Source organism: Phascolarctos cinereus, unplaced genomic scaffold, assembly GCF_003287225.1.
Source record: "Phascolarctos cinereus isolate Bilbo 61053 unplaced genomic scaffold, phaCin_HiC Scaffold_4;HRSCAF=312, whole genome shotgun sequence".
Lineage (NCBI taxonomy): Eukaryota > Metazoa > Chordata > Mammalia > Diprotodontia > Phascolarctidae > Phascolarctos > Phascolarctos cinereus.
Window position 1 is genome coordinate 489,344,687 of NW_027555847.1, and position 23,336 is coordinate 489,368,022.

At 40.4% G+C, this 23,336-nt stretch overlaps 1 protein-coding gene and 1 pseudogene across 1 annotated transcript in view; both read right to left on the reverse strand.

The window, feature by feature from the left end:
• The window catches only part of ASXL3 (ASXL transcriptional regulator 3), a 224,618-nt gene that overhangs the window by 16,782 nt on the left and 184,500 nt on the right, over positions 1-23,336 (reverse strand). Inside the window, 2 exon segments of the mRNA XM_020992582.2 lie at positions 8,424-8,529; positions 9,726-9,822. Coding sequence (XP_020848241.1) covers positions 8,424-8,529; positions 9,726-9,822 — 203 coding nt within the window.
• Positions 18,207-18,571, reverse strand: LOC110212574 (large ribosomal subunit protein eL43 pseudogene; annotated as a pseudogene).

The following is a 23,336-nucleotide window of genomic DNA, read 5'->3' on the forward strand; positions in this document are numbered from 1 at the left end:
CGAGGAATGCAAATTATACAACACACTTTTTAGATGAATATTGGCATAACTCTAGTTGTACTAGATGTTGAAAAAATATTTGCTGCTAATTGAAATTAAATTATTGTGCAACAAATAAGAACAAGCAAAGAAACCAAGCAGAGGACACCCCAAAGAAAGGCCACAGAGAGGGCGCAAATCTAGCTGTAGTAACATCCAGGAATGAAAAAAATTGGACGAACAAACAATTTCATCTTTTACCTAAAAAGTATTCATGAAATCAAACAGATCAGACCTCTGATCATTCATCTATCCACTTAAATTATCAAGGCTGGGGCTATTAAGGGCAAAATCCAAGATAAGAGCTTGAAAATCAGTCTTTGCTTCCTCACTTCTACTAAAGATGGATTTAAATAATATTATAAATTGGCTTATACGTTTACTAGCAGTTTAACTGACTAGAGCAGGCCTGCACAACCTGTGGCCCTCAGGCGGCCCGCCAAAGGATTCTAGGTGGCCTGCACAAAATGTAGAGGGAAAACATCCTCTATACTTTTTGATGGCCGCCGGAAATCTTTTGGCATGCGCATGAGCCATAAGTGGTCCAGGTTGTGCAGGCCTGAATTAGAGGATAAATTTAGAACAGAATAATTATATGGGAAGAGAATCCAGGAACAATCTTTATCAACATCACCATTCCTTGGGATTAAGAAAGGAGGGATAGGTGAAAAGAATTCAGGGAACTACACACACACAATCTGAGTCAACAGTGAGACAGGACTGCCATAATAACGAAATCTCAGATTGAAGACAGTATACGAAAGGAGGCAATTGTCCCACTATATTCTGCATTAGTTAGAGCACATCTGAAGTAGTCTGTTAAGTTCAGGGTACTGCATCTTAAAAGGGATATTGACAAACTGGAGGGAGATTAGGCTGGTAAGAAGACTTAAAACCATTAAGCTCACAGAGGAAAAAAGAATAGCATTTGAGATGCCCAAAAGGTCTCAGGAGACCAGACCCAAAGAAGGAATTAAGCAATAAAATCCAAGGCTTCAAATTTCTACATATCAATTATGTCTAACAAGTGAAGGAAACTGGAAGTGATAATGTAGGGAAGGGGGTCTTATGCCTAGAATATAGCTCTGAAAGGGAGGGAAGAGAAGTAATAGGACAGGTCAACAGCACTAAATATTAAGACATGCTCAAAGCAGGTGGACATGGTTGGAAACAGCTGTATGAAGACTAATAGTGCCAGAAAAAGAAGTAGAGTATCACTGAGGAGCCACAAATCACCCAAATAGAAATAGGACATAGATAAGAAGTTCAAAAGCAAGAAGTAGAAAGGGGAGGGGGGGTTCAATCAGAAACGCTTTTGCTGATGATCTCCCTCTTCCTCACCCCCAACCCTCTGTCAATAAGCTAAGATGCTAAGACAATGAAAACACAGATTTTTTTTTAAAGGCTACACTGATGAAAAAAGAACAATAAAATAAAGGATAGGATGACCCTCACAGGTGGATGAAACGATGATAATGGACAAAGTAGAGGTGTTTCTGCTGAGCTCTTTGGGAGCAGGGTCAATTTTTGGTCTTTCTTTGTATTCCCAGTACTTAGCACAGTGCCTGGAACATAGCAGATTCTTAATAAAAGCTTATTGACTGACTGCCTAATTATTTGGCTACTCTTTTCTTTGTCAAAGAGGATAATATTTGGATTGTAAAGAATAGAATGAAAATGTTTGTTAGAGAGCTGAGACTCAAGATGAATAAGGAGATAGTAAAAGCACCTATTTAACCTTCATGAATTAAAATTAAATAGGTCATATAGTCCAAAGAGACTAAAGAAAGAATAAGAAGACCCACATATACAAAAATATTTGCAGCAGGTCTTTTTTGTAGTGACAAAGGACTGGAAACCAAGGGAACTGCCTGAGAAGTGAGCAATGTCTAAACAAATTACAGTATCTGAACAAAATAGACTATTATTGTACTGTAAGAAATGAATGATTTCAGAGAAACCTAGGAAAACTTGTATGAACTAATATAGTCAAGTAAGAAGAACCAGGAGAGCCATTTAAACAACAGCAATATTGTAAAAACACACAACTCTGAAAACTGAAGAATGCCAGGATGAACCACAATTTCAGAAGACCAATAAGGAATTATGCTATCTACCTCCTAAACAAGAAGTGATGGACTTAAGATGCAGAATAACACATAGAGTTCTGGACAAGGCCAATGTGGGAATTTGTTTTGCTTGACTATGAATATTTGTTATGAGGGTTTTGTTTTTCTTTTCTTCAGCTGGTGGGGAGGAGTAGGCAAAAAGGGATAGGGTTAAGAACAGGGTGGTAAAAAAAAAAAGAAACGAAAAAGGAAAGAGAGTCATTGAAGCATTTTAAACAATGAACAGAAGGAAATCCATAAGGAATCACAGATAAGCAGGACAGCTTTGAAAATTCCATGTTGGATTTGTTAGGTACTTAAAGGGAAGAGCAAGCTGCACATGGTAGAGATTTGGAGTTTCAAGTGCATTCTCTTTTTTCTCCTCTGCCATTTTGTTTGCTTTTAGTTCAGAATAAAGGAAAATAATTTTTTAAAAAGAAAAATCAAATAACCAGGCCAGGATGATTTACATCCCAGGTTAAAGAATATGACTACTAAGGGACCTCTGCAAGATCAGGAGGAAAGGCAGTCAGTCAACAAGCATTCATTAGTGCCTATTTCATGCCAGGCAGTGTGCTAAGTATTAGAGATACTTAAAAAAGGCAATAAAGGCAGTAAAGAAAGAGATAATAAAGAAAGGCAACAAAACAAACAAAAAACCCAGTCTCTGATTTCAAGCCACTCTTGATAGGGGATATCACAAGAAAACAACTATGTATAAATAAGACATATACAGGATAAATTGGATTTAATCAACAGAGGGAAGGCACTAGAATTAAGGGGGATCATAAAAAGCTTTTTGTAGAAGGTGAGATTTCAGCTGAGACTTGAAGGAAGCCAAGTAGGGTAGGACATGGAGATAAGGAGAAAGAGAATTTGGGAAATGGGGGACAGCCTGTGAAAATGCTAGGAATTGGGAGATAAAGTTTCTTGTTTGAGGAACATGATGGAGTGTCTTATTCGAGGAACAGCAAAAAGGCCAGTGTTTATGAATCACAGAGTACATGGCAGTAAATAAGCTATAAGAAGATTGGAAAGGTAGAAAGCAGCTAAGTGATGAAGGATTTTATATTTGATCCTAAAGGTGACAGGGAACCATTGGAGTTTATTGAATGGGGGGTGAAGTGTGACATGGTTAGATCTGTGCTTTAGGAAGATCAATTTGATAGCTGAGTGGAAGATGGACTGTAGTAAGAAGAGACAGACTAGAGGCAGTGAAACCAAGCAGCAGGCTATTGCAATAGGAACAGGAAGGAGACCAGTGCGTCACTGGATCATAGAGAATATAGGGATAAAATATAAGATAAAGGAAAGATAGGAAGGGGCCAGGGTATGATGGGCTTTAAAAGCCAAAGGACTTTCTTTATATTTGATCCTGGACATTAAAGGGAGCCATATTCTATGTTACACAAGGTGATGATTTGGTCAGATTTGCATTTAAGGAAGACAGGTGGGGAGAGACTTGAGGCAGAGAAAGGTTACTGAGTTAGTACAAGAGTAAAGTGATAAAAACCTGCACCAGGAGGGTAATGGCAGTGTCAGAGGAAAGAAGGGGGCAAACAGCTGACATGAAGCTAAAAAGATGCTGAATAGGAAGACAGAGAAATGTTATGAAGGTAGAAAACAGGACTTGGCAACAGATTTTATATAGGGGTACGGGGGAGAGAGAGTTAGATTGTCAGCCTGTGTGATTGGTAATATGATGATACCTTCAACAGTAATAGTGATATTGGTGTAATGGAAGTGGGCAAATATAATTGTCCTGATTAAAAAAAAAAGGAAGAGAATATAGTCTGCAAACTACATTCTAGTGAACTTGATTTTTAATTCCTGTAAATTTGAGTAAATTCCTGTAAAATTCGAGAATGTGTTCTTAAAGAGATGATTACTAAACATCTGAAAAATAAAGTAGGAATCACAAAGAACCATTTTGGTTTCATCAAGTATAGGTCATGTTAGACTAAACTAATTTTTTGATTTAATTACTAGACTAAAAGAAGAGATTAATGCTATAGGAATATTTTATCTAGATTTTAGCTAAGCATTTGACAAAGACTTTCACACTATATGTGCAGGTAAGATGGGGAACAATTTGCTAGATAACAACAGTATTCTCTTTTCATTTTTCATTAGGAATATATAGTATTATAGTAATGATATCAATAATGGGCTTTTATGGATTAACTTAGGGACCTAAAAATGATCTGTGACAAGATTACTACCAAAAAAAAAATGTACTCCAAATGGCAAAAGAGGAATGGGAAGACAGTAGGTTTTCACTCAAGGGAAGTCTTCAAGTAAAGCTAGATTACCTTTTGGATAGATTTGGAAGAAAAAAATCTTGTTCAGTTATGTGTTGAATTAAATGGCCTCTAAGGTCCCTTCCATCTTCGGGATTCTCTGATTCTGTACAGTAAAGTGGATGGCCAGACCCTAACTGTAGTTCACTGTCAATGTGGAAGTTGGTCTTTAGTGGAATGCCTCAAGGTCTTATGACTGATAATGTGCTGGTTAACAATTTTATCCATTATCTGAAAAAAGGCTTAGATGGCATTCCTAGCAAAACTTAAAAAAAAAATGACACAAAGCTAGGAAGGATGTTGACATACTCTACAAAAGAATTCAGATTCAAAGAGATCGCAAGAGGTTAGAATAGTGGGCCACATCTAAACATGAGACAGATTTACCTTAACCAAGTTTTATTCTTATGTTCAAAAGATCAACTTTACATGTACAAGATGGGGGTGACTTATAGTTAATCTGATAAAAATTATGAAGTTTTAGTGATTTGTAAGGACAACATTTCAAGAGTGTGGTGTAGCATTTTAAGAGAAATGTAGGAACCAGAATTATTAGGAAAGTGTCAATATCAATATACTTTAGTTCACTTCAGACCACATACAGATTACTGAGATAATTCTGGGCTCTAATTTTTTGGAAGAACACTGAAATTCTGGGATTCTGTGACAAGCAAAAGCGATATGGGAAGAAGTCAGTCAAAATGAAAGAGATCTTAAAGATCATGCCACAGAACGATCATTTGAAGGAATTAGAGATGTTTCACCTAAAGGAGAGAAGACTTTGGGGATATACATCCCAGAGTATACAAAAGGATTTTATGTGGAGGAGGGAATAAACTTGTTCTGCTTGCTTTACAAGTCAGACCTCAGAGCCAGGGGCAGAAGTTGTAGACAGAGTTTCAGATTTGCTATAAGCAAAGATTTCCTAACAAAGTCCCTCAAAAATGGAATGAGTTGACTGAGAAGGTAGTACAGTTGGGTTCTCTGTTACCTGAAGTCTTCAAATGAAGACCACTGGTCAGGTCTGTTTGTAAAAGGGATTCTTGTTTAGGTAAGAGTTGGACAAAATGAGCTTTGAGATTTCTTTCTGCTCTGAGATTATGTGATTTTACTTCTGTAATTCCTTTTCACACAAGGAATGTCTAAAGGAAACTCTGGGGGTGTCTAGCCTAGAGAAGCAATGAATCATCAGGGGACACAATGTGCAGAAAAACGTCAAATATTCCTGTGGGTCCATAAAGCACAACTAGAACCAAAAGGTAGATTTTTCAGAGGAGCAAGTTTTATTTCAATTGAAAGGAAAGAATTTCTTCTAACTGCATTTGCAAAACTGTAATAAGTTTGCATGTGGGGCAGTGAGTTTTCTCTTACTGAAAGTATTCAAATTATCATGGATGTCATAGAGGAAATTCCTATGTTAGGTAAGAAGCGGAACTACGTAACTTCTAGGTGCATTCCAACTCCAAGCTTTACCTAAAGCTAGTAAATTAGTTGGGCTGGCCTGGAATGTAGTAACCATCTCACGGCAATTAAGGTAGTCAATGATATTAATGGTTAACCTGCTGAGGGCTGTACTGAATGCTTCAGTGTCACACACAGATTTACAATATACATTCTCATGTAGAAATGTGACAGAATGGTAAGGAAAGAGAAATCAAATCCAGCTTATACAAATAGATTTTATGGACAGAAGGCAGGCAAGCAGCCACAAGGCAGGTAAGAGGGAAGAAGGAAGGATTTATTAAGCACCTACTATGCACCAGATACTGTGTTAAAAACTTAATAAATATTATCTCATTTAGTTCTTACAATTTATCCCCAACTTATTCTCCTTATCCCTTACATATGAGGAAACTCAGACACAAATCGGTTAGGAGATTTGCCAGGGTCACATGGCTAGTAGCTTCTAAAGTCACGTTTGAACTCAGGGCTTCCTCACTGCAGGCCTACCATCCTATTCACTGCATCACCTAATTGCCTCAGGAACAATACATTCAACAGTTCCAAGATAAAAGACCTGAGTGTCTTACTTTCAGGTCACTAGTATGACAATGAAAAGTTGGCCTGCTTATAGGTCAAATAAGCCCGTGAGGGACCACAGCAAAAATGCCAAACTCAAGGCAGAGAACTGAACATGGCAGACCTTTAATGGATGCCAGTCTGCGAAAATAATCAAGAAATACTCAAAGGGGTAATAAAGACTTTTCAACTTGATGGCAAAATATAAACACATATATACATAAATGATACATATGCATGCATCATACTTGCACACATGTGCCAGTAAGGGAAGATACAGAGAGGGAAGAAATTTAAAGCATATGGATAAATAAACCTTAGTGGTGTATTGGTCAAGAGATTTGTCAAAAATTGCTCAAGGACACAAAATATTTGCAAAGTTAGAAGATAGCCAGGAAATGACAAAGTAGATCACTAAAGAAGAAATATCCTCTTCTAATTTATCCTCTCCCTATGCACTTCACCAAAAAAAAGGTAGAAAGTTACAAAGCAAAAACTGTTGTTCACTGCCACATACTGAGAGGAATTCTAACTGAAGAACTCAAGCCTGCTGACTTAAATTCTTTTGGGACAACATGACTGCCAGACTCTAGATGGTTAACTCAGTCATTAAGATGCTACTACCAGTAAGAATGCACTAAACAAAAATTAAGCGTGAATTACTGTGGTATCCAACATTTTCCCTAGGGCTTGAACCATAGTCCTCAACGATGTTTTAGAGTAGGCACCTGGTATAACCCTGAACTTGATATTTTTTCAATTCCCCCACCATCCCCCCCACCAAAAAAATAAAAAAGGAAATGAAAAAAAAATTAAAATTACTTATGATTAGTTATGATTTAGCATCCAAATGCCTTTGACAATCCTCCTTTGGTTGCTCTCAAGAGTAGGCCTTCCTATTCATCAGTCTTGCTACCTGGTGCATGTCACTAATGGCCACCACCCTCCTTAAACAGGCAGTTTACTAAATCAACTCATTGAGCCCAGGATTCCTCCATTCACAGGAGAATCATGAGCTACAAGGGAAAACAGCCAAGCCTGGTACCTTAAAAGGATTTAGCCATTTTTTTTTAAACATAAAATAAGCAACTGAATTCAGGTTTAAGTCTAGTAATTAAAAGTCAGTGCACATACTCTTACATGGAAGGAAACCTAAATCCAGTCAAAACTCAGTGGCTAAATCCACCTTTCATATGGACTGAACTATTCACAAGACTCTGTTGGCAGCAAGTTTGTAAAATGTTTGATTTACAGCACTTTGACCCAACATTTTAATTTATTTCATAATGATCAGCATATATAAGTGTTGCATGGAAATAGCTTTATTAAGTCTAAACACAACCACCCTCTACCCTAAAATAAAAACCTCTAAAACCTAAAACTATAAGAGGTGAACACAAGAAACATATTTTAAAAAAAAGAAATATATGTAAGCAAGTAAGAATTAACACAGTCAAAAACAGTAATATCACCTTTGCAACACATTTCCATAAACATACATTAACTTAGTTCTTACTTAAATAAGCACTAAAAGCATATGTTTACATTCAGCACTTCTGAAAAAATAAGAATGTAACTGATTTATGATAATACAAACATGCCTCAACCATCTATTTCTAATATATTTATTAATAGAAACACTTCAAAAATGAAGAAATAGATTTCTTTAAAAAATTAACTAAGAAAAATCAAATTTGACTTCTACAGTAAAATCCCATGTGCCATTTTCATTCCAGAATGAATTTTTATGGACAAGCTGTACACTCTTGAAAATGAGTTTTTTAATGGGAGTGCTGACATGCCACTATAATTTTACCCACAATTCCTTATACAAGGGAGTGCCTGCCTTTTATCAAAGGTTTATTGAGTGCTACAGCATGAGTGTTCTATTTAAAGCAAAGAATTATATTTATATTTCGCTTTAAAAGAAATGAAAAAAAAATTCTTTAATACTTACTTTTCTCCATAAAATCTTTCAAAGAATTTCTCTTTCCAAGGTTCTGTTTTCTTTTCCTTCTCAATTTCTTGTCTTATCCGTAACTGCATTTCTGGGGTAAACTCTCCTAGAAGACAAATGCTAATACCTTGAATAAAGGTGATCCTACCTCTTATACCTTATCAGAGGACATACAGGACATATACATGGTAAGCAGCAGACCGAAGATTCAAATTCACTGTTCTTTTCAATACAACAAAGGACTAAGAGGAAGCTGCCACAGTCTAGGCCCCCAGAGGTTATGATGCCTACCTTGAGGCAGTGGATAAAGGGATGGAGGCAGACAGAAACTTCAGCAACCCAGATCTTTCTGTCTTTGGCACTAGGCAAGGGTCGAGGATTAGATTATGGCCCACTTCACACAATCTTCAATAGAAATACCCCCCCCCCCCAAAACAGGCTGACAGGATCACAGATCTAGAGCTGGAAGCAAGCAGTTCAACTTCTTAATTTTGTAAATGGAGAAAATGAGGTCCTTGGAGGTTAAACAATTTGCCCAAGGTAAACAAATCTGAGGTAGAGTCGAACCTAGGTCCTCTAAAACTTCAGAGCCAATGATCTTCCTTATACTGAAAGCATTAGGAAAGCCCCTTAGAATTTGTTGAAACAGGATTTGACTTGTACTAAATTAAAGTATTATTCAGAAGAATTTTGACAAATTGAGAAATCTGAGAAAGAATAGAGAACCCAGAACATCTTGGAGATTCTGTTGTGTCAGATACTTCAATGCTTCGAAGAACTATAACACTGTTGGTATGGATACTCTCTTCACTGAATAGGTTGCAACCCCTTAAAAAACTGGCTTTGGATGATAACGATCACAGATTAAGAGATGGAAGGGAATTTATATATCATCTAGCTCAAACCCCTCATTTTACAGATGAAGAAACAGAGATCCAAAGAATGAGACTGGTCAAAGATCATATAGGTAGTAAGTGACAGAGACGGCATTTGTGTCTTTGTGAACTCTTAGCAGACCACCTTTGTGAGCTGCTTCCTAACTTTTCTTCCCTTCCAAATTAATTACTTTGTGGCCAACCTGGCAATTAGTGATTAAGAATTTAAGTAGGTTGGTGGTCTTCAGTGATGGGCACAAAATCCAGTATCATTGTTTTTCCATTTAAGTAAGACATGCCAAAGCTTCTCTTCCTAGTTGTTCTAGAAAACTAGGCAAGTAGTGAGTGATCTTCCTGCCATGATGAGTCAGTAGAGTAGGACTTTAAGACTTCATATGTCACAGAATAAGAAAAAATGGAAATTTACCTTCTGCTAATCGCTGTTTCCATCCTTGTGCTGCATATGCAAAGAATTCATTATTTAGGGCAGAACTACTGAGGCGTAAAACTCCATCACTTCCCATCTAGAAAATAACCCAATAAAAATAAGACGCAATAATCAGAAAGATGTTCAACTAAGATTACATAGAAATAAACTGAAAATTCCAATTAAGAAAAATGTGAGGCTTAGAGTACAAAAGAAGGAAGATAAAGGAAAAAAGGAAAGTAACAAAATAAGTTGATTTCTAGTATGAAAATGGTAGGATTAAGCCATGTCATTTTTACCTTCTTAAGACATGTATGTACATATGTATGTATCTATGTATGTATGTACGTAAAATCTCCTACTCTCCTTTATAACTACCCTGCTAGGGAACATCTAGACCACCATCCAGCCTGTTCATTGGTCTGCCTGCCTTAGGTCTGTCTCCCTACTCTCTGAAATGCTTCTCCGTAGGCAACACATTAACAATCTTATTAAACCTTTTCTTTTCCCACTCCTTCCACTTTCTTTCACTCACTGTAACTTGGCTCTCTCCTAATGACACAGCTTCCCTGTCTACACTTTCCAGCACTAACTGCACTTTCACTTGTAACCCTTGACTCAATGGTTAATGTGGGGGAGTTGTTCCTTGCTCCCCATTACCACTTCTAAATTCTCCCATTTTATCACCATCACTCAGTAACCTTTTAGGTTCATACAAACCATCGTTATCACCCAATTAAGATTCTGGCGGCTATTGTTTACTGACATGCAGGACATTCTCTTTTCTTTCTCAAAGGGTACCTAGTTTCCAGTCTTTTTCTCTTCACCAATTCCTGGTCTCATACCAGGGGACTTCCTCGTATTGATACTCTTCCTAGACTCCCTCAAAAAATTTAATCTCCCAGTCTCTCAGTTTACTCAATTCACTTGAACTATTCCTCCACTCTACTCCCCTACATAGAGATGATCATATTCTTCTTCTTTGATCTTGCAATCAGCCAGAAAGGGCCATCCCCATGTTCATGAACTGTGAAAATCCTTTCTCTAGTCACAATTTGCTGTCATTCCATCTCCTCCTCTGCCCCACAATCCCAAATCTTGTTCTTTGTCCTCACTGTGATTGCTAATCCTTACACTTCTCAGTTCTTTCCCAGGCCATCACTATTGCACAGGCTATTCGACTCCTTTTGTCATCTTGACCCCTGGTGAACCAATTCAGCTATACACTTTCCTCAGCTCTTCAGTCTCTTGCTTCTTATCTTATTGAAGACCTTGCCTTGCCAAGCTTTGGTCCTGCATTATTCTCACCATCCACTGCCATCTTTTCTACACAGGCACTACTGAACAAGACTGGAGAGAAATCACTAAAACATGCTAATTTAAGACAAATACAAATTTGTTTTACATGATCTCATCTGGGCCCTCAATGCAGCAAGGCAATATTTTTATATCTCTCCCTGACTTACAATCTTACTCACCATATGGGTTTTTCAAAATCTTTTCATCTCTCCTCAAACTTCTAATGGATCCACTGATTGAAAACCTTGCCTCTACTTCACTGAAAAAAAAGGGCCCATTCAGTGAGAGGTCCTTCTGCCTTTCTCCTATCACTGAGATACCCTCCTCCACTATACCCCCCTTCACTCCTATTTCATGTGAAGAGGTAATCCTTCTCCTTGCCGAGACAAACCTTTCTCTACGTGCACAAACTCAATTCTGTCTTCTCCAGCACATCGCCTTCTATATTATCCCCACTCATTCACTTCAGTGTCTCTCTCTCTCTCGACTGCTTCCCTGTCATTCAGTCTCTCTTCCTTTATGTCCGACTGTGACCCTATTTGGGGTTTTCTTGGCAAAGGTACTTGGACTACAGTGGTTTGCCATTTCCTTCTCCAACTCATTTTACAAATGAGGAAACTGAGGCAAACAGGGTGAAGTGACTTGTCTAGCATCACACAACTAGTTTCTCAGGTCAGCTTTGAAAGGAAGATGACTCTTCTTGACTCCATGCCTGACATTCTATTCACTGTGCCACCTAGCTGCTCAACTGCTTGCCTACTGCCTACAAACATGTCCATGAGTCCCCCATCTTCAAATAATCCTCATTTGATCAATTCATCTCCATTAGCTGTTGTCCCATATCTTTCCTCACTTTTGTGGCTAAACTCCGGAAAAAGTGATTTAAAATTGTTACTTCCATTTCCTTTCCTCTCACTTCCTTTTTCATATCTCTGCAGACCTCATAATTCAACTGAAACCATTCTCTCCAAAGTTACCAATGATCTCTTAATTGCAAAATCTAATGACCTTTTCTAAATTCTTACGCTTTTTGATCTCTCTGAGGTCTTTAATACTGTCAATCCCTCTCTTCTCTGGTTTTAGTGATAGTCTACCCTGATTCTCCAATTATGTTTCTGACTATTCTTTCTCATTTTCCTTCTTCATCCACGTCATACCTACGAAGATTCTCTTCTCTTTTCCATTTATACTATTATATTAGTGTTCTCATCAGCTCTAGTGGATTCAACTATCATCTCTATGCAGGTGATTTTAGATTATTTGTCCACTTCTATCCTTTCTTTCTCTCCTCCAGTCTCTTATCTCCAACTATCTATAAGGCATTTCAAACTATATATTTCATTGACATCTTAAACTCAAGAGGCTGAAAAATGAACTCATTTTCCCACAAACTCTCCCCTTTTCCTACCTTCTTTATTATGTGAAGGTTATCAACATCTTCCTATTCACCAGGGCTCACAAACTAGGCATCATCCTTGACTCCCCACTCTCTCTCATCCTCATATTCAATCAGTTGCCAAGTCTTGTAATTTCCTTATATATGCCCCCATCTGTCCTCCATCATTGCTACCATCCTGGTGCAAGCCCTCAACATCTCACACTTCGGCCTATTACAATAGCCTACTGGTTGGTCACTCTGCCTCAGGTTTTCACTCAAATATCAAACTGATCTTTCTAAAGCACAGACTTGAGTGAATCAACACCCCACCCACATTCATACCTCTGGGATCAAATATAAAACCCCGCTTGGCTTTTGAAGCCCTTTATAACATGGCCCTACCCTTCTACCTTTCTGGTTTTTTTATACCTTACTCACCCCCACATATTCCGCAGCCCAATGACATTGGCCTCCTTTCTGTTCCTCAGATAGGACACTCCATAGCCCATCTGTGAGTGTTTTCACTGGCTGTCCCCCACACCTATTATTCTTTCTCTACTTATCTCCACCTCCTGGTGGCTCCCTTCAAGTCTCACCTAAAGTGTGCAAGAAGCCCTTTCATTTTCTCTTTAATCTCAGTGACTTCCCTCTAAGAAAACTCCAAATTTATCCTGCATATATTTTGTCTCCTCCATTAGTAAGCTCCTTCATGTGCAGGACAAATGAAAGTTTCCATGTGAGATGTAAGCTATGCTCCAAAAATGTAGTAAGGCTTCAGCATGAGCTGGGCCTATGTTTCACTTTTGTTATTGGGGAATGGGGACTGTGCACCAGCTGTCCACCCCCTCCCTTTTTTTGTAACACCCCCCCCTTTGTTCTGTGCCTTAATTTTACCAAATAAGGTAATCTTCTAGCTCTCAAGCAAGTTTTGAGTAAAATGTATCTCTTGGGTTCTAAATATAGACTGTGATGTCTCTTGCCTCAGCCAATGAGGATAAAGAGATTAAGACACACAGGTAGGGGGAGCTTTTTGGAGTGCTTTGTCTGAGACTATATATAATGCTTGCTGTTGTTTGTGTTGGGCCTCACTACTCCAGTCTGCCCTGGGTAGGAGATGCCCAACTTTCTTTCGCATGAGACTTGCTAGAATAAAACCTTCTATTTTCTACCTGGAGATACCTCTGAGTTTTTATTTGGGTAAGTGATCTTAATTCCACTCAACTGGGTGATCATCTGGTATTTTCTTTGATTGGGGGGGGGCTTCCCTTGCCGAGGTCAAGACCAAGTGCGCATCTGAGATTTCTCGGAGGTCTTGAACCCTGGAGGGAAGTTACCACCTAGTCACTGAAATATACCCGAAGAGAGGGACTTGGAGAAACAGAAGGTTTCTCAGGGCTCCGATGATTACGGACAAAACTGAGAAATTCTGGCCGGCTAGTGGCTGAGAGCAGTCATTTAAGTTGTACATGCGCAACCCAGAGGTAAGCACTCAGGGTCTGGAGGTAATTGGCACAGGGTGAGGGCCCTTTAGGATAGACTCTACTTTGGGCGGAGTCTGGGCCTGGTCAAATTGTGGAATAGATACCTCATTGGAAGGATGCCGCTGAGAAAGCCTCATGGGTGAATGGTGAGAAGTGGGCAACCCTCCTCGGTAATTTGGCTGACTCTGTCTTTAGACTCGAGGAGTTCGGTGGCTCCCGTAATTCCCTAGGTGAGGGCCTAGGGGTTCCCTAAGAATGGGAAAGGGACAATCTAAATCTGCTCAGTTGGAGCGCAAATGTGATGTACCTATAGACAGTCCTTTAGGCAATTGATTGCAGAATTGGAACGGACTACCAAAATACAGAGGAAAGGATAGGAAGGAAATGATTAAATATTGTTGTTTTATCTGGGGCAGAATGGATATTGGGGGCAGCACTAAATTTGGATCCTCCAAAGACTGGATATGCAAAAGCTAAATTTGTATGTGAATGCTAAGGAACCTTTCAATTCCCAGAGTTCCTATGGGGCACTTTGGATGCCTGAGGAGCAGCAGATGTTGGTGAAGGACAGGGAGGGAAAGAGGGAAGAGATTCGGCCCCACCCTTGGGACCCTCTCCTTTCCCTTCCCCCTCCCTATGTTACTCCTCCTCTGAAGGCTGCTGCTGGGGCTGCTCCCCCTGATCCTATACCAAACCTCACTCCCCCTGAGGAGGAACCAAAGGGCGATCTTATCGATTTGCAGGAGTATCCCTGAGGGCCCTTAAAAAGGGAGTTGAAGCAGCTCCTGAAGGACCAGGAGAACCTAGCCCTTGAGCCAAAGAAATTAAGCCTGTTCCCTTTAAGGGAAGTTCCTCTGGCCTAAGGGGGTTTCGTGTTTGTGAATGCTCCTTTGAGTACCACTGAGGTCAGGAGCTTTAAGAGAGAAATGAAAATCCTGATGGAAGACCCAAGTGGCCTTTCAGAACAATTAGATCAGTTTCTGGGCCCAAATATGTATACCTGGAGTGAACTAATGTCCATTGTGAATGTCCTATTCTCAGGAGGAGAGAGGGATGATTAGAAGGGCCGCTATGGTAGAATGGGAACGGAGGTACCTGCCTGCGGCCGGGTGATACCGGCAGAACAAAAATATCCAAAATGACCCTAGGTGGGATCATAATAATGCGGCTCACAGAACACATTTGCAGGATTTGAGGGAATTAATTATTATTGGAATCAAGAATGCCATCCCAAAACACCAAAATACAAAGAAGGCTTTTGAAGTGCTTCAGAAAAAGGATGAGTCACCAATAGAGTTTTTGGAAAGATTGAAAGAGAGCATGGGAAAATATTCAGGCTTAGACATGGATGATCCCTTCACAGAAGCAATGTTGAAGTTACATTTTGTAACTAATGCCTGGCCTGATAACAGTAAAAAAATTCAAAAGATAGATAGGTGGAATCATCGAACCTTAGACAGTATACTTGAGGAGGCTTAAGGTTTATGTGAGGAGGGATGGGGAGAAACAGAAACAAAAGACCAAGCTCATGGTCCAGACAGTCCGCAATGTTACTCAGTCAGTAGAACAGTGGAAAACCCCCCAAAACCAGAAAGAGAGTGGAGGAAAGGGAGGGAGAGCACAAAGGCAACGGGAGAAGAAAAGGAGAGACCCCCTTACTTGCTGGATGTGTAAGAAGGAGGGACACATGATGAGGGACTGCCCACGACAGCAGACTGAACAAAAAGTCTGCTCTCTGATGGAGTTAGAGGATTAGGGGTGTCAGGGGTTCATAGAAGCCCACCCAGAGCCCTTGATACATTTAAGGGTGGGACCAGAAGGGGAAGAGATGGTGTTTTTAGTGGACACTGGGGCGACCTGGTTGTCCGAGACTCAACTGCCCCGGGGAGCTAAATTATCAAAAGAAACCCTCACTATTTCTGGAGTAAAAGGTGAAAATTTTGCTGTCTCCCTCTCTGAGGTTCTGGAGATTAAATACCAAACAACTGTCTCCAGTCGGTTGCTTCTGGTGCCAAAGTCAGGAATAAATTTATTGGGAAGGGACTTGATCACGAAATTAGCTATTCAGTTGGAAACTAGAGGAACTCGGATAGTCCCGGTGAATGTATTAGTCTTAAGAGAGGAGGAAGAACAACAAATTCATCCCAGTGTGTGGGCTGGACCAACCAACAGGGGGAGGGTTAACATAACCCCTCTTAAAATCAAATTGAGGGAACCCACTACAGTGGTGAGAGTAAAACAATATCCTATATCTCTAGAGGGAAGGCAAGGACTCAGACCGGTGATTCAGGGGCTATCGGAAGGGGGACTTCTCAAACCCTGTATTTCCCTCTTCAACACCCCCATCTTGCGGTCCGGAAAGGGTATGGAACATATAGACTAGTTCAAGATTTAAGGGAAGTTAACAAGGTTATATTACCATTCCACCCAGTGGTCCCTAACCCCTACACGATTTTGGGAAGAATAAATGAAGACAGTAGATGGTTCAGTGAAATTGATTTAAAAGATGCCTTCTGGGGCTGTCCCTTAGACCCTAGTAGTGGGCATATCCTTTCCTTTGAGTGGGAGGATCCTGAGACTGGGAGGAAGCAGCAGTATAGGTGGTGCGTCCTGCCTCAGAAGTATACTGAATCACCAAATTTGTTTGGACAAGTTCTTAAGAGAATCCTGGAAGGGTTTAGAACTCCCCTTGGGACACAGGTATTACAATATGTAGATGATTTGCTGGTGACAGGTAAAAAGAGAATAGAAACCAGTGAGGCTTCGATCAAATTGATAAACTATTTGGGATCAGAAAGTTTGAGGATTTCCAAACATAAATTACAATTCGTGGAACGAGAGATGAAATATCTGGGGCATTTAATAAGTGAGGGCAGAAGAAGCGGACCCAGTGGTGGCAGGAATCCTTCAAACTCCCCTCCCAAAAACAAAGAGGGAACTCAGAAAGTTCCTGGGACTAGTAGGATACTGTAGAAATTGGATTTATTCATATGTGTCCCTCACGAAGCCCTTGTACCAATAATTATTGGAAGAAGAACCAGAACAAATTAGATGGGGCCCTGAAGGGGAGGGGAGATTTAAGAAGTTAAAAGAGGTCCTCACTTCCCCTCCTGTTTTGACACTCCCCTCACTGGAGAAACCCTTTCACTTATTTGTGAATGTGGACAAAAGGGTAGCACTGGGGGTCTTGACCCAAATAAGGGGGGGGGCCGGAGGGACCTGTGACTTTCTTATCAAAAATCCTGGATTCTGTGGCTAGAGGGTGGCCCACCTGTATTCAAGCAATGGTGGCTACTGCTATACTAGTAGAAGAGAGTAGAAAGCTGACCTTTGGGGGAAGCTTGATAGTAAGTATTCCTCATCAGGTACGAGCCATCCTGAATTAAAGGGCAGGGAGATGGATTACAGATTCCAGAATTCTCAAATATGAAGCCATATTATTGGAAAAAGATGATTTAATACTATCACAAGATAACAACTTAAGTCCTGCCTCTTTTCTGATCTCAGGGGGCAGAGATGCATCTGAATTAGAGCATTATTGTATTGACTTTATTGACCTTCAAACTCAGGTTCCGGAAGATTTGCAAGAATCCCTGATTCCTGGAGGAATCAATTTGTTTATTGATGGTTCCCCTAAGGTGGTGGAAGAGAAAAGAAGGAACGGTTATGCTGTCATTAATGGGGATCAAGGATTCCTGGTTGAGGGGGGAAGTTTACCGAAAAATTGGTCTGCCCAAATATGTGAACTATATGCCTTAAATCAGGCATTAAAACTTTTAAAAAGGAAAGAGGGCAACGTTTACACTGATTCAAAGTATGCCTGGGGAGTAGTACATATTTTTGGGAAAATCTGGGAGGAAAGGGGAATGGTTAACAGCAAAGGGAAGGAATGGGCACATACTACATTAATTAGTCAAATCTTAGAGAATCTAATGTTGCCTGAGGCCACAGCGGTAATACATGTGGATGGTCATCAATCTGGGCAGTCCTTTGACGCCAGGGGCAATGGCCTTGCAGATGAGGAAGCAAAAAGGGCGGGTATGGCAGAACCTGAGCTGCTTAGTCCCATGTTAGTTCTAATCCCCTCTTTTCCTCTGAGTCTCCCTTCTCCCTCCTATACTGAGGAAGAAAAACAGAAGGCGCTGGCATTGGAGGCACAGGAAAAAGATGGGTGATGGCTCCTCCCAGATGGAAGAGAGGTACTGACCAGAGCAGGTATGAGGCGAGTCCTTCAACATTTACACGAGGGTAGTCATTGGGATGTTCAGAACCTATGTGATGCCATCCTGACACTATATGTGTCTCCTGGTCTTTTTTTTTAAAATTTCATAAATTAACCCATTTATTGTTGGACTATGGGCTACAGATATTTGATAAGAAGATTTTACTGGTCTTTCAATTCCTTCAGTCTTCTGATGGCAGATTTCACTGTGACTGCAGAGGTAGTATGGTAGGTCCATGCACCACCAGCTACTGTCTTCACACAGGATCCACAATGCCAGATACCCACAGCCCGTCTCTTCATTTTGGTCTTGCCACAGAAGGAGCAGGTATACTTGGCATGCTGGCTAATTTCAATTTTCTTCACCATTTTTCTGAGGGATGCACCATAATGTGTTCCATATTTACCAATAATTCCGACCTTCTTGGTACGTTTAGCCATGTTGCCAGTTGCGGGGCCAGGGCTCGGAGAGCTCTCCTGGTCTTTATACCTTGGCTTGGCAGTTAGTAAATGGGTGCCTTGTATGTCAAAGGACAAACAAGTCTGCATTGTGGCAGACGCTGGTAGGAGGAAGACCTCCAGGTCTGAGACCTTTTCAGAACATTCAGGTAGATTTCACCGAACTATCCCCTGTAGGACTCCTCAAATACCTACTGGTCATAGCGGACCACTTCACCTCCTGGGTTGAAGCTTTTCCTTTGCCCCAAGCCACCACCCCTGTGGTTGGAAAATTTTATTAGAACAAATAATTCCAAGGTATAGAGTGGTAGAATGGATTGATTCGGACCAGGGGACCCATTTCACAGCTAAGGTTCTGTAGGCTCTAACCCAAGTCTTGGATATTACCTGGGAGTTTCACACCCCCTGGCATCCTCCCTCTTCTGGTAAGGTTGAAAGGATGAATCAAGAGATTAAGAAGCAATTTACTAGATGGGCCTTAGAAACTCAATTACCCTGGATTAGATGCCTGCCTCTGGCCCCCCCTTACAATCAGAACCAAACCCTGCAGGGATATAGAGCTCTCCCCCTTATGAACTTCTGTATGGACACCCTTACCCTGGGGGAGAGAAAGGGAATTTGGACCCTCTGTTTGAACAGAGGGATAAATTCTTAATAAAATATGTATCTTCCCTGGCAAAACATTTGAATACTCTTAAGATTAGAGGACTAATTGCTCCAACCCCACCATTGGGATTCACAGTCCACAGGTACCAGCCCGGAGATTGGGTCCTGATCAGAGTCTGAAGGAGGAGAAGCTTACTCCCACCTGGGAAGGTCCCTTTGAAGTCTTGCTGACCTCAGATATGGCCATTCGGACTAAGGAAAAAGGTTGGACTCATTACACGAGGGCAAAAGGACCGGTGGATGCCCCTTCGGTGTGGAGCTGAGATGCATCTCCAGCGAAGGCCTCCTAGAGGGCTGGACACATGAACAATAAGGGTTGGAAGTGCTTGGGTGGTGTGATCATCAGAGCCTTCGTTCTGTTGCTCCTTTTTATATTAGGCATTTTTATCTGTTTGGGGACCACCCTTTTTGCCAAAGAATATTTCCCCTCTTCCCTCCGGTGGTGTAATCAGAGTGTAACACCATGGGGTTTACCCTTGATTGTGTTTTTATTAAGCTTGGCTCCCCCCTTCCTATCCAGTCCCGATCCCTTGGCGCCCTCAAGGTAATAGCTTTCACAACTTAATTCAGACTGTTGCCCACACCTTTAACCTGACCAATTGTTGGATTTGCGCGAGGCCACAACAATTTGAGAGGTGGCTGTGGGTCCCTGTTCCCCTCTGCCCAGCTTGGTTCTCGAGCAATTGGTCAGAGATTTGGAATGGTACTGGGTACTGGGAAAAATGGGAAGAGCATTCCTGGCTCCTCACTGAGAAAAGGAAAGGGAAATATTGCTTGAATCAGACAGAAGGAGGGGAAGGCATCTTGGAGATAGCAGCTGTCCCTGGACCTTCTGGGTAAAAAGGGGGAAGGTCAATTATAACTGCACTCTCTGTAAGAAAAGATGGAATGAGACACATGTTCAGTTCAGTAATGGAACTTGGATCCCCTGCACCCAGAGTCCCCCCCCCCCACAACTGATTCCTGCTCTCTGGTCCTTTCAAAGGAAGATAGCAGTCACTGGGATCTGATGGCTTTATCTGAATGTAGAGTAAAATCTGACTGATGGGATCATTTCAGCCTCCTATAACTTGTGGGAATGGGACAATGGTACTCATTTTGGGTACTTCAATAGGTTCTGGAGTAAAATTAATGAAACGGGTGACAGTTGAATAAAGGACTATAAATGGAAGAAAGAGACCCAGCTATGGAAATGTCAATACAAGGAAGAGCTCATGTTTGACAGTGGCAATATCACTACTTCCAATTATGTAGGACATGAGAACTGCTTGCCAGATGTATGGGGAGGCCCACTGGGATCTGAAAATCAGTGGTATTACCCTATAGCTAATAATAACACCCAGATTTTCTTCAACTTTTCTAACCCAGCATTGAGAGGACATTACTGGATTTGTGGCTTACTCACATACACCCACCTTCCAGCGGGTTGGACAGGAATATGTTATATAGGATTAATGAGACCAAAGTTCTTCTTCCTCTCAGGACAGGAAGGCAAGCATTTGGGTGTACCAGTTCATGATGATTTAGAGAGAGAAAAGCGGGCCATTGATGCCTCCATTGCCAGCACAGGAGAAGCAAATGGGTGGGGTGATACTTGGCCTCCTAAAAGAATTATAGAGGAATAGGGATCTGCTACCTAGGCACAAGATGGGAGCTGGGGATATAGAACCCCGATATACATGCTTAATAGGATAATTAGTCTCCAAGCGGTGGTAGAAATCATTACCAATCAAACTACTGAAGCTATTGACATCCTATCCACCTTCGTGGACCAAAGCTGAGAACCTATCCTGCAGCACAGGTTAGTCTTGGACTACCTTTTAGCTGAGGAAAGGGGTATCTGTGGAAAATTAAACCTGTCCACCCGCTGCATGAAAATAGATGATGTGGGACAAACCATTAGGGATATTACTAAAGAAATTAGGAAGACTGCGCATGTTCCAGTGCAGACCTGGTCCTCTCCATTTAATACTCCCAGGGGGTCCTGGTTTGGGGGATCTTGGTGGAAGCAGGTATTATGGTTTGTGTTAACAGCAATAAGTGGTGTCATACCACTCCCACTGTGTGTCCCTTGCATGGTGCAATTAATTACTACTACTGTACAAAAGACCCTCTCTAGAATGATTACATCAAAAGAACCTGTCAGTGAGTCTATTAGACTAATGATATTAAAGAATCAAGGGTGGATGACAGCCAATCAGGAGGAAGGAGAGCCTGATTTTGATGAAATAGCAAATAGGGAAACTGAAGAAACTTACCAGTTTTGGTGTGAGAAACTTTCAACTATGAAATAAGAAAGGGGGGAATTGTGTGGGACAAATGAAAGTTTCTCATGTGAGAAGTAAGCTATGCTCCAAAAATGTAGTAAGGCTTCAGCATGAGCTGAGCCTAAGTTTCACTTTTGTTATTGGGGAATGGGGACTGTGTACCAGCTGCCCACCCCCTCCCTTGTTTTGTAACCCCCCCCTTTTGTTCTGTGCCTTAACTTTACCAAATAAGGTAATCTTCTAGCTCTCAAGCAAGTTTTGAGAAAAATGTATCTCTTGGGTTCTAAACATAGACTGTGAGGTCTCTTGCCTCAGCCAATGAGGATAAAGAGATTAAGACAAACAGGTGGGGAAGGGGGCTTTTTGGAGTGGTTTGTCTAAGACTATATATACTGTTTGCTGTTGTTTGTGTTGGGCCTCACTACTCCAGTCTGCCCTGGGTAGGAGACACCCAACTTTCGCATGAGACTTGCTAGAATAAAACCTTCTGTTTTCTACCTGGAGATACCTCTAAGTTTTTATTTGGGTAAGTGATCTTAATTCTACTCATTCAGAGTAGGAATTTTTTCCCTTCCTTTCTTTGTATCTCCAGAGCTTAGCACAGTGCCTGCAACATAGTAGGTGCTTAATAAATACTTGATGAGTAATAAAATTTGGAGTTGGAAAGGAATTTAATTTTACAGATGAAGAAATGAAGGATAAAATGGCTTGCCCAAGTTCATAGAGGTATTAAGTGCAAGAACCAGAATTCAAACCCAGTTCTGGTGACTCCAAATTTATAGTATGTTTTCCACTACAACATATGGTGAGGCAGCTGATAGAAAGAGTACTGGATTTAGAAGTAGGTTTGAATCCAACTCTGTTAATAAGTTTGCACGACTCAATTTAAGCTTGGCTGAGGATGTTTTCTTGGGTGTAAAATGGAATAATAACACTTGCACTGCCTCTATGAAGGGGTTCTTGGGACAATCAAAAAGATTATGTGAAAACTTTTCAAAAAGTATAACTATAAAATTTAAGCTTTTTTTTTTAATAAAATAGGATTTTCACTAGAGTGATAATAGCTAACAAAAGAGTACCTTTAAAAATCATCAGTACGAATGCTAGTAATTAAATATAATTAACACCTGAATCAGACATTAAGGTTGGCTATTCCTCCCCACATGGTAAATTTAAAAATCAAAATCATAATACTAAGTTTGTCATAACCATTTAAGGTATTTTATTGTTTTCTAAAGTTTAGACAATAAGTTTCTGCAACAAAACTAAAAAAAATACATGTATACATAACCAACATCTTTTGCAGTTCCTCTCAACATACACCCAAAGAGAGGTTGGTATGCTGCTAAAAGTGTTAACAAATCTGAATATGACAGAAAAATATATACTATTCCTTTCCAAAATACACACATGCATTAAATTGGGGGAAAAAGCAACCAAAAAGCTACGATGTTCTGAAATTAATGAAATTGAATTCGACCAATAAGTATTTATTGTTTTTTGAATTCAGTAAATAAGTAATCACTGTTTCATATGAGCACAGCCCCTCGCACCCTGCAAATAAATATTAATAAATGTTGGTTGTGCTAATAAATGTATGTTAAATCAAACAGGTTCTCTTCAGGACATAAAATACACATCATAAAGAGTCCTTTGCTATTCAGAAGCTTATTAGTCTAGTTAGTGGTACACATGAAAGCTTTAACATCAATTATCATATGATACTTTGTGATGGAAACATAATTTCCCTGGTGTTGATACCCTTTTCATAGACAGAGATACCAATTCTCCCATTCCTTTTTCATCCTATGTGACTCTAGCTCATGTCCTTCCCTAATC